The sequence below is a fragment of the Erinaceus europaeus genome, chromosome 17 (assembly GCF_950295315.1).
Source record: "Erinaceus europaeus chromosome 17, mEriEur2.1, whole genome shotgun sequence".
Lineage (NCBI taxonomy): Eukaryota > Metazoa > Chordata > Mammalia > Eulipotyphla > Erinaceidae > Erinaceus > Erinaceus europaeus.
Genome location: NC_080178.1, coordinates 64491490 through 64507488, shown reverse-complemented (window position 1 = coordinate 64507488; position 15999 = coordinate 64491490). Strand labels below are relative to the sequence as shown.

At 46.3% G+C, this 15999-nt stretch overlaps 1 protein-coding gene across 1 annotated transcript in view; it reads right to left on the bottom strand.

The window, feature by feature from the left end:
• Window positions 1-7797: 7797 nt before the first annotated feature.
• CLPB (ClpB family mitochondrial disaggregase) overlaps window positions 7798-15999 on the bottom strand; it is a 101199-nt gene continuing 92997 nt past the window's right edge. Inside the window, exon 6 of the mRNA XM_060176883.1 lies at window positions 7798-7817. Within this exon, the coding sequence (XP_060032866.1) occupies window positions 7813-7817 (5 nt within the window). The 3' untranslated portion in view covers window positions 7798-7812. The remainder of the gene's footprint in view (window positions 7818-15999) is intronic.

The following is a 15999-nucleotide window of genomic DNA, read 5'->3' as shown; positions in this document are numbered from 1 at the left end:
GATGAGGTGGGGACAGGTAGGACATCTCTGCACCTGGGCCGGCCGGCAGGGGGACAGCGGCCACTGAGTTTAATCTCCAGTCCAGAGGCTCAGTCAGACCCAACCAGGCCACTCCTAAGGGGGAAGCAGCCAGGTTCCCCCAGGCTCTGGAGCCTCAGGACAGCATGTCTGCTCTCACTTTAGGAAGGTTGAGCTGGGGCACTATGAATAATGTCCATCTGAAATTAGTCCCCCGGTCCCCACACCCTTGCTCTGATGCGCTGACTTGACTAATTGCTGTAATAATTGATAGAACCTGACTTCTACAACTGATCGATTTCACCTCCACAACCAACGGCCACAAACCATTACGCTCCAATAAATAACCACGCCAGGCCTCACTTGTCTGCCCTCTCCCGGGGCATCAGGATGGCCCGTGCCCTGGCCTGACCTCCCCTTGCCTCCCACCCAGGGCCCCCCTAGGCCAAGCAGCTGGTCTAGAGGGTCAGGCCCCTGGGAGCCAGTGAGAGGGCTGGACGGAGGTGGGGAGTGCTAATCGTAGGCCATCCGTCACCTCCCACTGGCTGTCGGGGAGCTGGGGCCAACACCTGGAGCACCCCAGGCAATGTGGTGCAGGACCCCTCCTGCCTCTCCCTGCTCCAGATGAGTGTGTCCCAGCTTATAATATTTGATAAATAGCAGGCAGCCTCCCTGGCAGCACTGCTGTGGCTGCGCCTGCCCGCTACAGCTGTGGAAGGTCACTCATTGGGGAAATATGTTTCTGTCAGTGGTATTGAAAAAAGTTTAGTGGAGTGACAGGCCTCAATTTTTCAAATTTTATTAACTCCATCCTCTTAACCATTTGTCTTGAATTCCTTCAGATTCTGGGGGATCTGTCAATAGGGCTTGGGCCAGGAAAGTAGGGCGGGGGTGGGTGCTCATATGCTGATCCCAGTTGGTGCCAGTGGCTGGGCGCGGGCGTCGACATGTAAGGCTGTGGAGCTGGTAATGGAAGGAGACCAGGCTTGGCCTGCCGGGGCCCAGGGAGCTCCTGCACCTGTGTTTGGCAGTCAGGCTTTTCCAATAGAAAAAGAACTTGATGGTGAGCTCTTCCAGTTTCTTAAGAAGACATTTTCCCTTCTGGGCTGAGTGCTGACCTTAGGGCAGGAGCCAGCTCTTCTGCAAGCTGGTAGGAGCATCTTACAAGCTGGGGTCTGGAGGGGGAGTGGGGAGGTATCTTACTCTCTCCTTCCACACAGCCCTGTGCTGGCTTCTGCCTACTGTACATACCAAAGAGACAGTGTTTATGAGAGTGCTGTGACAGAAAACAGCAACTGCCCGATACAAATGTGCTACGTTACTATGATCAACAACACAAGGAATGTGCACCCATTGCCCACTCCCCCAGTTCGGAGACTGTAGTGGCCTTCTTGTGACAGGGATCTATCAACACTAGTGTTTTCGTGACCCACCCCTCCCCTGTGTGCAGGCAGCTCCAGGCAGGTGGGTGACCGCCCCCTACCTGTGTGGCCTGGGGCATCTACTTCACCTCTTGGGTGGTGGTGAGTGCTGTGCAGACTGTGTCTAGGGGTTCTGTTTGAATTGCGTAAGACCCAAAGCTCAAAAATTATTGAAGACAAAAAAAAAATTATTGAAGACAATTGTACAGACAATCGTACACTCACTCTTCCTTTCCATTTCTACCACTAGCTCCATTATCAATTTAAGTGCAACTTTCACCATTTCAACCATCTGCTTTCAGCTCTAATTTGAAGTGTCTTGCTGAGTAGAAGGGAAACCCCTCCCATGATCACATGTCAATGTGATGGGAGCTATTCTTTTTGACTCTAAGCCTCCCCATTAAGCAAGCAGTCCAGAGATGATGACCACGCCGGTGAAGACACCTATGGGGCTTCCACACTCATCTCCACACTGCTGTCTAGAACCCGGGCCCTCTCTCTGGCCCAGTCCCTCTTGAAGGCCCTTCTCTGGGAAGCCCCATGCCCCAGCTCTCAGCGCTCTCCATCTTTCCCCAGTCTCTCCCTGCCCAGGAATGCATCCCGGTCTGGTCTTAGCTCCTGGGTCATAGTCAGACTGATTCATTCGTCTGTACTCCCAGAGTGGGAGAGGAGATCTATCTAGAGTGCTGTTGGAGGCACAGCAGATGGGAGCAGACCCGTTTCCTGAGCACTCTCTGCATGTGTGCGAACAGGAACAGGGGAGAGGTGCCTCCCCTGCATCCAAGAACCTCCATCCAAACTTCCTACACGCAGATCCTGTGCTGGCCACTGCCATACCTTTCATTCTTTTTTTCTTAACGTTAAAAATATTTTATTATTTTTAACTTTATTTTATTTGATAAGACAGAGAGAAATTTAGAAGGAAGGAGATTGGGAGGAAGAGAGACAGAGAGACACTTGCAGACCTGATGAATTCACCACTTGTGAAGCTTTCCTCCTGCAAGTAGGGACCAGGGGCTTGAATGAGGTCCTTTTACACACTGTAATGTGTGCACTTAACTAGGTATGTCACCACCCAGCCTCCCCATGCCTTTAAATCTTTTCATTATTTATTTGTCTTATTTTTTATTTTTTTGATTACAAATTTTATTATTCTTGCCACCTGGGTTTGGTGTCCCCTCCCCTCCATTGGAAACTTCCCTATTCTTTATGAGGGATAAAGGCGTCAAGACAGAGGTGTCAAGTCTCTCATTCTTAAAAACCACCTGAGGGAAGCAGGAAAGACATTCTTGCCCCCCCACTTCACAGATGATTTAACTGAGTCCGGGGGAAGAGCAAGGTGAAGGGATATTTGTTAAGTGTCAGGTTCTTCTGCACAGTGTTTGAATTATTCATCAAAGACTGAGGAAACAGGCTCAGAGGGTTGAAATAATTTGCCCAAGGCCATTCAGTAAACAAACAGTAAAGCAGAGATTTAAAGGGGGGATTTATTCTACTAGATTTGCCTTTCTATCTGTTTGAAATTTTATATAATAAAAAACACTTTTTAAAGCCAGCTTCGCTTCCACCCTCCTCCCTGTCACACTACCTTCTAAAGGTCTGATGATTCAGAAAGAAGAAAAAAATCACCTTTCTAGGGTCCTCAGTCATTCTCAAGTCAGGATAGGTGGGCTTCCAAGGGTAGGTAACCATAGAAAGGCTGCAACAAGTGCTCTTTCCTTCCCCTCATGTCTGGGGCTCCTCTCTTTGGGATGTTCACTGACCTTCCAGAAGGTCATCAAGAAAACTTCACTCACTCCCTGATGGAGGGAGGTGGAGTCCCTTGACTGCAGGGAGTGGATTACTACAGTTGCTGGAACAGAAGCAGCGTCCATTCCACCTAAAAAAACCAAGCCAGGGGGTGGGCACGCAGTACAGTCAGACTGGCTCTTGCCTCTGGGCAGAACCCAGACTGATGGGAGACAGAGAAAATAGAAACAACAACATAGTATGGGGTTGGGAGAGGAGGGGCCGGAACATTCCCTGCCCATACCCACTACAAAGGAACCACACACTATGCGGTGGGCAAGCCGGGAAGCCGGGAAGCCACAGCCCAGCTCAAGGGCAGGTGTGACGCACGGCGTAAGCACAGCAGAGGTAACAAGGCAGGGAGGGTTGGAGCCAGGTCATGGAGACTGCAGGGAGGAGAGATGAGCGCCTTCCCTTCCAGCTCAAGGAATTCCACCTGCCAGTTGGTCCTGTGCCCCTCTCCCGGGCTTCTGATCCAGCACCAATCTGAAGGGCTGTCACTGTTCTCTCCAGTGGTGCCAAACTCCCTTTGCCATCCGAATGACAGCATGCTCTGCCAAGTCCAGCCCCACAGCTGCTTAGACCACCTCAGCCTAAGTGGGCTGCTTCGTCCTTTGAACCCCCAGGGCACTTTTCTAGTCACATCCTTTACACAAGTCTGTGTGTCTTCTATCCAGAGCCATATGCATCAATAGAATGCTTTGTGAGCACTTAGAAAAGGAGGTAGTGACAGTCACTAGGCTTCAGGGTGGACTGATAGAACCAAACAGACTGATGGCATTGCCTAGCTGCCTCTTTTTCTTTCTTTCTTTCTTTTCTTTTTTTTTTTTTTAAATATTGGGAGTCAGGCAGTTCTTCTTCTTCTTCTAGTGTTTGCCCTTCTTCCGTAGCCAGTCAACAGCGTCAGGTTGAGCCTGATGTAGAGTTTCGAGACATCCTTTGAATCTGGAGAGGTGGCAGTCGTTGACTATGTGGGTCATAGTCTGTCTGGAGCCGCAGGGGCAGTTCGGGTCGTCTCTGGCTCCCCAGCGATGGAACATAGCGGCGCAACAGTCATGACCTGTTCGATAGCGATTGAGGAGGGCCCAATCATAACAGGCTAGGTCAAAGCCGGGTTGACGCTTGCAGGGGTCTGTGATGAGGTGTTTGTTCTTTATCTCAGCTGACTGCCAGCTCTGTTTTCAAGAGTCTGGAACAGAGAAGTTCAGTGTAGGTATAGGAGACCAGATTGGATGACGAGATGTCAAGCGTTGAACAGGGTGGGCGAAGATATCCGCGTATATTGGCAGGTCTGGTCGAGCGTAGACGTGGGAAATGAACTTAGATGATGCCGCATCCCGACGAATATCTGGCGGGGCGATGTTGCTAAGAACTGGCAGCCATGGAACCGGGGTGGCAGTAGCGCAGCAGGTTAAGCGGAGGTGGTGCGAAGCACAGGGACCGGCTTAAGGATCCTGGTTTGAGCCCCCGGCTCCCCTCCTGCAGGGGAGTCGCTTCACAGGCGGTGAAGCAGGTCAGCAGGTGTCTATCTTTCTCTCCCCTCTCCTCTCCATTTATCTCTGTCCTATCCATCAGTGACAACATCAATAACAACAACAGTAATAACTACAACAATAAAAAACCAGGGCAACAAAAGGAAATAAATAAATATTTAAAAATTTTTTTAAATTATGTATTCTATAGAGCAAGAAATGGAGAAGGAAACTGGAAATGTTATGCATGTACAAACTATTGTATTTACTGTCAAATGTAAAACATTAATTCCCCAATAAAGTAATTAAAAAAAAAAGAAATGGAGAAGGAAGCAAGAGATAGGAAGAAAGAGAGACTAGACTAGGGGTAGGGGTAGACAGCATAGTGGTTGTCTCTGATAAAGACAGAGAGAGAGGGAGTCGGGCGGTAGCACAGCAGGTTAAGAACACGTGGCGTGAGGCGCAAGGACTGGTATAAGGATCCCGGTTCCAGCCCCTGGTTCCCCACCTGCAGGGAGTCACTTCACAGGCAGTGAAGCAGGTCTGCAGATGTCTATCTTTCTCTCTCCCTCTCTGTCTTCCCCTCCTCTCTCCATTTCTCTCTGTCCTAACAACGACGATAACAACAACTACAACAACAATAAGAAAAAAAATTACAAGGACATCAAAAGGGAAAAAAAAAGTTGAGAGAGAGAGAGAGACTAGTATAGTACTTCTTCACTGCTTGTGGAGCTTCCCAGACTGGGGATTTGAAGTGGGTTCATACAGAAGCGTGTGTGATCAACCAGGTGTGCCACCACCCGGCCCTAGCATTGCCTTTCTTTGGAAAATAATTCTTTGTTTTTTTTTTCTGTTTAACCAGAGCACTGCTCAGCTCTGGTTTATGGTGGTGTGAGATTGATTGAACCTGGGAATTTGGAGCCTCCGAGAGAGTCTCTTTGTATAACCATCATGCTATCTACCCCTGATGCACTACCCTTCTTTATCTGAATTGCCTGTTTGCTCAATCAGGTGAATCTGGGGCATATGTGAATTTTATTTGACATTTGGGCTGCTGTTGGGAAGTCTCAGCAGCCCCGTAGCTATAACCAAGTAGGAAGCCAGCACAGTGTGGAGGGTGAGACCAAGTAAGTGACATCCCACCAAGAATGCGGGGTGACTGGTAGACCAGAAGTGAGCTGGAAATATATTTCTTTTTCAAAAAATTTTATTTATTTTATTTTCCCTTTTGTTCCCCTTGTTGTCTTTTTTATTGTTGTTGTAGTTATTATTATTGTTACTGATGTTGTCATTGTCAGATAGGACAGAGAGAAATGGAGAGAGGAGGGGAAGACAGAGAAAGGGAGAGAAAGAAAAACACTTGCAGACCTGCTTCACCGCCTGTGAAGCAACTCCCCTGCAGGTGGGGAGCCAGGATATATTTCTTTTTGTTTTTTAATTCATTAAAAAATTTTTTTTATTTGTTTCCCCTTTTGTTGCCCTCATTTTTTTTTACTGTTGTTGTAGTTGTTGTTGTTATTGATGTTGTTGTTGTTGGATAGGACAGAAAAAACAGAGAGAGGAGGGGAAGACAGAGAGGGAGAGAGAAAGACAGACACCTGCAGACCTGCTTCACCACCTGTGAAGCGACTCCCCTGCAGGTGAGGAGCCAGGGGCTCGAACCAGGATCCTTATGCCAGTCCTTACGCTTTGCGCCACCTGCGCTTAACCGCTGCACTACTGCCCAACTCCCCCTGAAAATATATTTCTAAGGGCAGTACTGTTTATCTCTGTTCAGAATGTTTACCTTTATTTCTTAATTAATTAATTAATTATATTTATTTTTAGACGACCTCATCAATGTGTCCTGGAATTCCACTTCCCCAGAGCCCTACCCCACTAGGGAAAATTAGAAACAGGCAAGGGTTATGGATCAATCTGTTAATGCCCATGTCTAGCAGAGAAGCAATTACAGAAACTAGACCTTCCACTTTCTGCACTCCACAGAGATCTTTGGTTCACACCCCTAGAGGGATAAAGAACAGGGAAGTTTCCAGGGCTGGGTGGTGGTTGTACCTGGTTGAGCGCACATGTTGCAATGCTCAAGGACCCAGGTTCAAGCCTCTGGTCCCACCTGCAGGGTAAAGCTTTACAAGTGGTGAAACGGCGCTGCAGGTGTCTCTCTGTCTCTTTCCCTCTCTGCTCCCCCTTCCTCTTGACTTCTAGCTATCTCCATCCAATAAATAAATAAAAATTTAAAAATTAAAAAAAAAAAAAAGAATAAGGAAGCTTCCAATGGAGGGGGGTGGGATCTGGCCCTCTGGTGGTGGGAACTGTATAAATTGTACCCATCTTACCCCACAGTCTTGCCAGTCATTATTAAATCACTAGTAATAATAATAAATAAGTTGAAAAATAAGAAAACACAAAGTAGAACTTGGACTGGGTCTGGTGTATTGCACCAAAGTAAAAGATTCTGGGGTGTGTGTGGGGGGTACAGGTCCTGGAACATGATGTCAGAGGAGAACCTAAAGGGGGGTTGAATTGTTATATGGAAAACTGAGAAATGTTACATATGTACAAACTACTGTATTTTACTATTGACTATATACCATTAATTTCCCCCAGTAAAGAAAATATATATTTATCTTTTGCCTCCAGGGCAATGGCTGGGGCTCAGTGCTGGCACTAAGAATCCACTGCTCCTGGCGGCCATTTTTTTCCATTTTGTTTGATAGGAAAGAGAGAAGTTGAGAGAGGAAGGGAAGATAGGGAGAGAGAAAGACAGACACCTGCAGACCTGCTTCGCCATAGCTTTCCTCCTGTAGGTGGGAAGCGGTGGTTCAAACCTGGATCCCTGTGTGGGTCTTTGTGCTCATGAACTTCACAAGCATGAAGCCGGAGCTGAGCAGTGCTCCGGTAAAACAAAATTAAAAGCAAACAAGTTTCCCGAGGCTACCTGCTGTCTGTTCATTAAGTCCACAGATACATCAAATCCAGAGATACCAGACTAGGGTGGAAGGGCACTAAATACACCTTGTGGAAGACTACTATGAAGAGCCGGGATAAATGAGATGGAAATCGGTGGAGAAAAGTGTAAATTCTTGCATTTTTGAAGAGAGGTAAAGTAGAGCTCAATCTGGAAAGAGGGACAAAGGTAGAAAAGGGTTCAGAAGTCATGCTAGAATCATGGTCCAAGGAACCAGAAGTTTAGATTGGTGAAAAGATAGCTCAGGACACTCCAGAATTTCCAGCCATTTGAAGAACCACCATGAAAATAAGGGATCAGGTTCATTCTGTATAAGTCTGAAAGCCTTAAGACCTCTGGAAGATTTGGGCTGGAAAAAAAAAAATTTCTTTCTTTCTTTTTTCTTTTCTTTTCTTTTTTTTGCCTTCAGGTTTATTGCTGGGGCTTGGTGCCTGTGCCATGAATCCTCTGCTCCTGGAGGTCATCTTTTTCCCTTTTTGTTAATATTGTTGTTGGCTAGGACAGAGAGAAATTGAGAGAGGAGGGGAAGACAGAGAGGGGGAGAGAAAGATAACACTTGTAGCCGGGCTTCACCACTTGCAAAGTAATCCCTCTGCAGTTGCAGAGCCAGGAACTCAAGCCAGGATCCTTGTGCTTTGTACTGTATGTGCTTAACCCGGTGTGCTACCACCTGGCCCCCTAAAAACATTTTAACCATCAGAATATCCAAAGAGAGAGTCTGTGTAGCCTCAGTAAGAAATGAACTGCCCAGAACCGGAGAATTCAAGCACGGAATGCATAGCCACTTGGAGGGTCTGCGACCTATATGTCAGTTTACAGAGTCCCCAGCCCAGATTAATGGCTAATCTCTGTTTATTCATTAGAGATACTTCAATTAGATACTTTAATTAGAGATTCATTAGACAGCCTTTAGTCTGGCCTTGTGTTCATGCTAGAACTACAAAGGGGAATAAGAACACACCATCCCTGTTACTGAGGTGCTCCTGAGCCTGCTGGGAGATGGACTATAGCTCAGTACTATCTTGGGCCTATGTTACAGAGCTCAGCACAGGGCACTGAAATCAAAGAGTTCCTGGGGAAATTTAAACACCCAGTTGGTTGCTAAAGGAAGCAGTCTGATCCAGGCCAAGTCACTTACCTGTGAGAACAGAAGTATAAACTCAAGTACAACTTGTGAGTTTTTTGTGCATGCTGTTTTGCCATTATAAACTGAGTTTTGGGGTTTGGTTGGGACTTGTTTATGGACCTACGGATTGTCTTACAAGTGGCTGTGATGTCAGGGTGAAGTGATTTAGCCAGCAGGGCTACCCAATTCTCCATTTCTTACCCACCCTGTGGGGACTGCTTCAGCACAGACATAAACATGCTCCTGCCGTTACCTTATTGCACTCGTCACACGGGGAGGCTAGGAGGCTTGATTCAGGGATATGATTGGATTTTAAATCCCAGTCTCACAGGATTTTAATTACTGGTCTGGGGCAGCAGGGATAGGCGCTGGCTGCCTTTGGATGGAGGAGGTCGATACGCCACTCCACAACATATTGAGCCACAATGCCTGCAGACTCTATTGCTCTATTTAATCATCTTTTGCAAAATTTACAGTGGAACAGGGGGGATCAATACGGAATTTATCACATTCTCTTGTAAATATGAGCCAGGAAAGAGTTCCAGGCAGTTTGTTACTGAGTGGGAGAGAACATGTCTGTGTACAGCTGGGCATTAGGAGATGAGACAAAATCTATACTTCTTGGCATAAGCTGCAGACTCTCAGCCAGTCCCCACTTAGCCTGCAGGCAAGTTCAATGGGAAGAACATGAATTCGTTCATTCATTTGATCAACCAACCAACATTCTAGAGCACCTTTGTATGTCAAACCCTGCACAGGCACCGGAGACACAGAATGGCATTTTGTTCTGAAATCAGAATTACAAATGATAGCTATCGTTACTTTTGCTATAGATAACATTACTAAGCGTTCCTCCTTACAGCGTGTCTCACTGAGATTTTACACACAGAGATGGGGTATTGAGTGGGGAGCCAGTCACCCCATCTCTTCAGCAAACAGAACGGAGGCCAAGTGGTCTTATTCAGCATATAGTTCTCACCAGGTTACTGGGAGCAGAGTCAGAGAACAGGGGAGAGAGGGTGTGTGAAGGGACACATATTCAGCTATCTTTTTTGTTTGTTTGTTTGTTTGTTTCTTAACAGAGCACTGCTCGGCTTAGGCTTATGGTGGTGCAGGGGATTGAACCTGGGACTTTGGAGCTTCAGGCATGAGAGTCTCTTGGTATAACCATTATACTATCTTATCTACCCCCCTTCAGCTGTTTCTTGAATATTCAACTATAGTTCTAGTTTTTGATTGATTTAAATTATTTATTTATTAATGAGAAAGAGAATCAAGCTGGGCAGTTGTACACCAGCTTGAAAGTGCATGTTACCGGGAGTCGGGCTGTAGCGCAGCAGGTGGCGCAAAGCACAAGGAGCGGCATAAGGATCCCGGTTCGAACCCCGGCTCCCCACCTGCAGGGGAGTCGCTTCACAGGCGGTGAAGCAGGTCTGCAGGTGTCTGTCTTTCTCTCCTCCTCTCTGTCTTCCCCTCCTCTCTCCATTTCTCTCTGTCCTATCCAACAACGATGACAACAACAATAATAACTACAACAATAAAACAACAAGGGCAATAAAAGGGAATAAATAAATAAAATTTAAAAAAAATTAAAAAAAAAAAAAAAAAAAGAAAGTGCATGTTACCATGCACAAGGATGTGAGTTCAAGCCCCCAGGCCCCAGTTACAGGAAGGAAGCCTCAGCAGCGGTGAAGGAAGTACTATACATGTCTCTCTTTCTCACTGCCTTTCTATCTTCTTCTCCCCTCTCAATTTCTGTTTATTCATTAAAGATACTTCCGACAGCCTTCAGACCGGCCCTGTGTTCAATGCTAGAACTACAAAGGGGAACAAGAACGCACCACCCCTCTCTCGAGGCACTCCTGGTCCTGCTGGGAGGAGATGGACGACAGCTCAATGCTGTCTCGGGCTTGGATTACAACTGTCAGCACAGAAAAGGCTGGGCAAGAACAGCAAAAATGGCTGTTGGGAGTGATGGAGGAATGGACATTCAGGCAGAGAGCAGTGAAGGAGCAAGGGCTGGAGACAAGAGAAACTCCATGGCAGAGAGTGAGTCGGGCAGTGGGCGGGGATGCAGCTGTTAGAGCTGTTAGAGCGCACGTGCTAATCACCGCGCGCGAGGGCCTGGTCCCTGCTTATAGAGGGGGAGCTCCGTAAGCAGTAAAGCAGTGCTGCAGGGGTTTCATTCTTTGTTCCTTTCTATCTCTATCAAGAAGAAAAAAGAAAAAAAAAAGAAGAAGAAGAAGAAGAAAAGAAAAAATGTGGATTGGGAGTTGGTGGTAGCGTAGCGGGTTAAGTGCATGTGGCACAAAGCGCAGGGACCGGTGTAAGGATCCCAGTTCGAACCCCGGCTCCCCACCTGCAGGGGAGTCGCTTCACAGGCGGTGAAGCAGATCTGCAGGTGTCTGTCTTTCTCTACTCCTCTCTGTCTTCCCCTCCTCTCTCCATTTCTCTCTGTCCTATCTAACGACTACAACAAGAACAATACTAATGACAACAATGAAACCAACAAGGTCAACAAAAGGAAAAATAAATAAATAAATATAATTAAAAAAAAAATGTGGCCACAAGGAATGATAGATTCGTCACGCAGGCACTAAAACCCAGCAATAACCCTAGCGGTAATAACAAAACAATGAGAGAAAAAAATTATATATACACATGCAGTTGGGTGAGCCCACAGTGTCATCCTCAGCCTTCCCTGAGGTTGGGTAAAGCAGAGATTCCGTGCTAAATTAGACATCTGGGCTTACAGACGTGGAACTACTAAAGGCTTTCACACAGGGCAGTAACACCTTCTGTGGGGTAGAGGCTGGTTTGAAGGAGAGCTAGGAAATAGGGAGAACAACAAGAAGGCTGCTCAATATAGTCCAAGCTCAATAAAGTCTGAACTGAAGTAGTGGGGACAGAAGGGAAGAATGGACTTGATATTATTCTAAGCAAGATGGGCCTGGTGGGGCATGGTGTAGATGCCGGCAGATTTACTTACAGTTTTGTTTGGAGAGATGCTGATGTCAGTTGGGAATGTGGAAAGAAGATGGAGGAGGGCTGGGTTTGACTACACTACTACCAGCACAGCTACTAGAGACATGAGAATGCTTGGTTTATCCCAAGACAAACAAGTAGATCAATTTGGTGTTAAAAAAGAGAAAAGAAAGTGACACAGGGCTGAGAAGATACCTCAACCTTAGAGCACTGGACTTGCTTGAAGACCTTGGTTTGATTCCCTGCACCACTATATGCCAGAGCTGAGCAGTGCTCTGGTCTCTCTCATGTCCTTTCATGAAGATAAACAAATCTTTTTCTTTTTTAAAAGAGGTGGTGCAAAAGCACCCAAATGAATGTTCAAACATATTTCAGTCATGTACAGAGTTTGATGACGAAAAGCCCAGTTACAGCCCCCCCACCCCAAGAATTTCCATTTAGTACAAGCCTCTGGGAGGAGGCTGTGCTCTGGACACATGACACAGGCATTGACAGTATGGGGAGCCTCAGCTCACTTTCATTTTGGTCAAGTCTTCTGGAAGTCACGGGCTTTCGGAAGGCAACTCCATCGGACCCTTCTCCCCACAAACTAGCATGACTACCCCCAGAGGTGGCAGCAGGCTCTGTGACCAGGAAGCAGCTGGGAGCAATTGTCAGAGGGAGGGAGAGGCTCTAGATAAAGCAGAGTTAGAAGTGGCCTATAATAAAAGCCTGGGTCCCTGGGCTTTGACAAGCCCCCTCCCCCTCCTGCAAATGACAGCTGAGACCCAGGCTGCTGAGCCTGGGGTCTGGGCTGAATTTAGCAGTCATAATTACACCGCCGATGTCTGGGGTAGAGCCACAAGAGTCTGCACAAGGCAGAAGCTTTTGTTCGTGCACTAAAACCACATCATCCTCAAACATGCTAATCATATGCCTGCTTCCACCTAACAACATTGAAGGGAGGCTGAGGAAAGGACACACAATGCCCACACATCTGGCTAATTCGGTTATGAACCCAATCAATCTTGATGGGTTGTCTAGAAGACACCATCCACCCCAAAGGACTGAATTGACCAGATGTTTAAGCTTCTGTTGACCAATCCCAGCCTAATGTCCATAGCAGGGAAGAGGGGTCACCAAGAGAAGTCTCTTATGGTTCTGATCACATGTCTATTCCCAAAGCTATGTAAAGTCTTCTGCTTGGAAAAGTGCCAGTGTATTAACGTGGGAGTTGAGCCAGGCGCATTTGCGGGAAGTATGAATTCAAATACAGACTCAGTCTGATCTTAAGGGAGGCAGGAAGCCTTATTTACACCTTGTTTTGGGAATACTCACAGAGTCAGAAGCCAGTGAAATGTTTTTGTTCACTGTACTTCCCAGTATGGAAAGAATCAGTAGAGTGGAGAGAAGTATCTTTAACTCTGACACCAAATGCAACAGGCTACAGTTCTGGGCACTGGAACCTGCTGCTGTCTGCTTTCAACCTCCCACCAAGCCAGAATTACTCATCTCCTTCATGAACTTCCAAAACAAACAAACATACAAACAAACAAAACCCCCAAATCAGAAGACACTGCCAGTGAGAACCATTCCAGTTTATACTCCTTTCTCTATGCCTAATCACCTCACCACACAACAGACATCAGTAGGAAAAGTGGAAGAAGGGTGATGGACAGATCAGGAGGGAGAGGAGAGGGAATAGACTACTAACACCGAGAGGTCCCTTTCTGACCCAGAGCCTCTTGCTGGTGCTAATGATTCCATTTTTCTCAAGAGTATTTTTTCTTAAAGACTTAAGGCAGCTTGTCTCAGAGTTGAGGTTGCATAATAAACCAGAAAGATGCACAAGGGCAAAGGAAATCTCCCATTTTCAGAAAGAGACAAAAGGCTGACCAGCTAGCTCAGCTAGGAGGGAACCTGCTTCACAACCCTGAGGACCTGGTTCAAGCTCAGCCCGCACAACACTGGAGGAAGCTTCGGCGCTCTGTTTTTTTGTTTTTTTCTAGCCCTTCCTTTTTCATTTTCTGCTAGCAACTTACTAATGGTTCATAAGACTCTAAAATGACATGGGTATAGTTCCAAATGGCACCCGCCACCAAAATTCTGTGTGCCTCCCTGCCCTAGAACCTCCACAGTCTGTTTCTATCTGAAAAAGTTGGCTCATATTGGTGAAGCTCAGATAGCAGCAACAGCAGCAAAAATAGGGGTAGGAAGGGTGAGAGAGAAGCACAATTTAATAAAAGGGTCTTGTAGTGATGTCCTGGGCTGTAATAGTGCCTAGCACTCAGCAGATATTAATGATATTTCCTGGATGAATATTTATATATCAGGCATAGCCCAGCTGGACTATAGTCCTTCAGTTCCTGCTATTCAGGAGAGGACTTCTAAAGTCTCTGGCAACTCAGAGGTGGGAAGGGAGGTCTTCTCAGCATGGATGAGCTAGGGGGAGGTAGTGTTGGGTGGGAGGGGTATAAGCCTCACGCCACACCTATCCTACCCCCATTTTTGCTCCCCAAGGCTGCAGCATCAATGCTGCTGACAGTCCTGCCTCCTTTTGATTCTTCTCTACCTGGGTTTCCTTCTTTTACCAAAGCACTACACAGCTCTGGTTTATGGTAGTGCATGGAACTGAACCAGGGACTAAGGAGCCTCAGGTATGAATCTCTTTGTATAACCATTATGCTATCTACCCCCACCCTATAACCTGGGTTTACATGATACACAATATCTATGAATTTGTTTCCTTTGTAGGCACATTTTGTTATTAGCAATGCAAAGTGGTGTAACTTCTATTAAGGAGAAATTCTATTAGGCAATATCTAACCAAAAGAACATGAATTGCTATATATCTATATATGTCCTAATTCCCTGAATCTTGTGAATATGTTCAGTCACACTGCAGAGAATTAAGGTTGTGAATAGCAAAAACTAAGAGTCAATCGATGGCTGGCTAAGAGGTGGGAAGAGTATCCTGGACTACTCAGGTGGGTCCAAAGTAATCATCAGGTCCTTATATGTGACAAAGGGAGGCAGAAGAGTCAAGTTGTCAGAATGATGAAGTGGGAGAAAGAGTTGACTGAGTGCGGGTTTGAGATGTAAGGAGTAAAGAAAATGGATTGCCATGGTGGGGGATAGCATAATGGTTATGCAAAAAGACTGCAAGGTACCAGATTCAATCCCCTGCACCACCATAAGCCAGAGCTGAGTTAAAAAAAAAAAGAGAGAGAAGAGGAGTTGGGCGGTAGCACAGCGGGTTAAGCACACGTGGACCAGTGTAAGGATCCCGGTTCGAGCCCCCAGCTCCCCATCTGCAGGGGAGTCACTTCACAGGCAGTGAAGCAGGTCTGCAGGTGTCTATCTGTCTCTTCCCCCCTCTGCCTTCCCCTCCTCTCTCCATTTCTCTCTGTCCTATCTAACAATGAACGACATCAATAATAACTACAACAATAAAACAAGGACAACAAAAGGGAATAAATAAATAAATAAATATAAAAAGTTTTAAAAAAGTAAGAAAACAGACTCTCTCCAAGTTTCTAAAATTACAAAAGGAATGTAATTCTGCCAACACCTTCGCATTTCAGAATTATATCCAGCACTGTAAGGTAGTAAATTAGGGTTGCTTCATTTATTTGCTTTTTTGTTTTTAGATACAGAGAAAGCAGAGAGGCAGTGTGTGAAAGCGATCACAGCGTGGTCAAATATGACAAAGCAGCCCACTACCCAAGGGCGTTATTTCACCGGCCCAATCGGGGTTGCCTTAAGCTACTGAAGTTTGTGATAATTGGTTTACAGCAGTCATGAGGAGGATACAGGAGAAAAGTTATAGCAGTTGCCTCTGAGAAGGAGGGTCAGGGATTTGGAAAGGAGAATTACCTTCTGGTACCACTCCAGGCCACTATTTTCCCCATTCAGACAGACACAGAGGGGTAGAGGTAGAGGGGATAGATGGATAGATGGATGAATATAAAGACACCTCAGCACCAAAGCTCTCGCTACTGTTATACCAACTCCCATGCAGTTCTGGTCTTGAACCTGCTGCATGCAGGCACACTACCTGTGAGCTATCTCTCTGTAAAGCTCTCTCTACACGTTTGTAGTTTTTTCTTCTTCCTTTTTTTTTTTTTTTTGCTTCCTGGATTATTGTGGGGACTGAGTGCCTGCACCATGAATCCACTGCTCCTGCTGGCCATCTTTTTTCCATTGCTGTTGTTGCTTTTATTGTTGTTGTTTGATAGGACA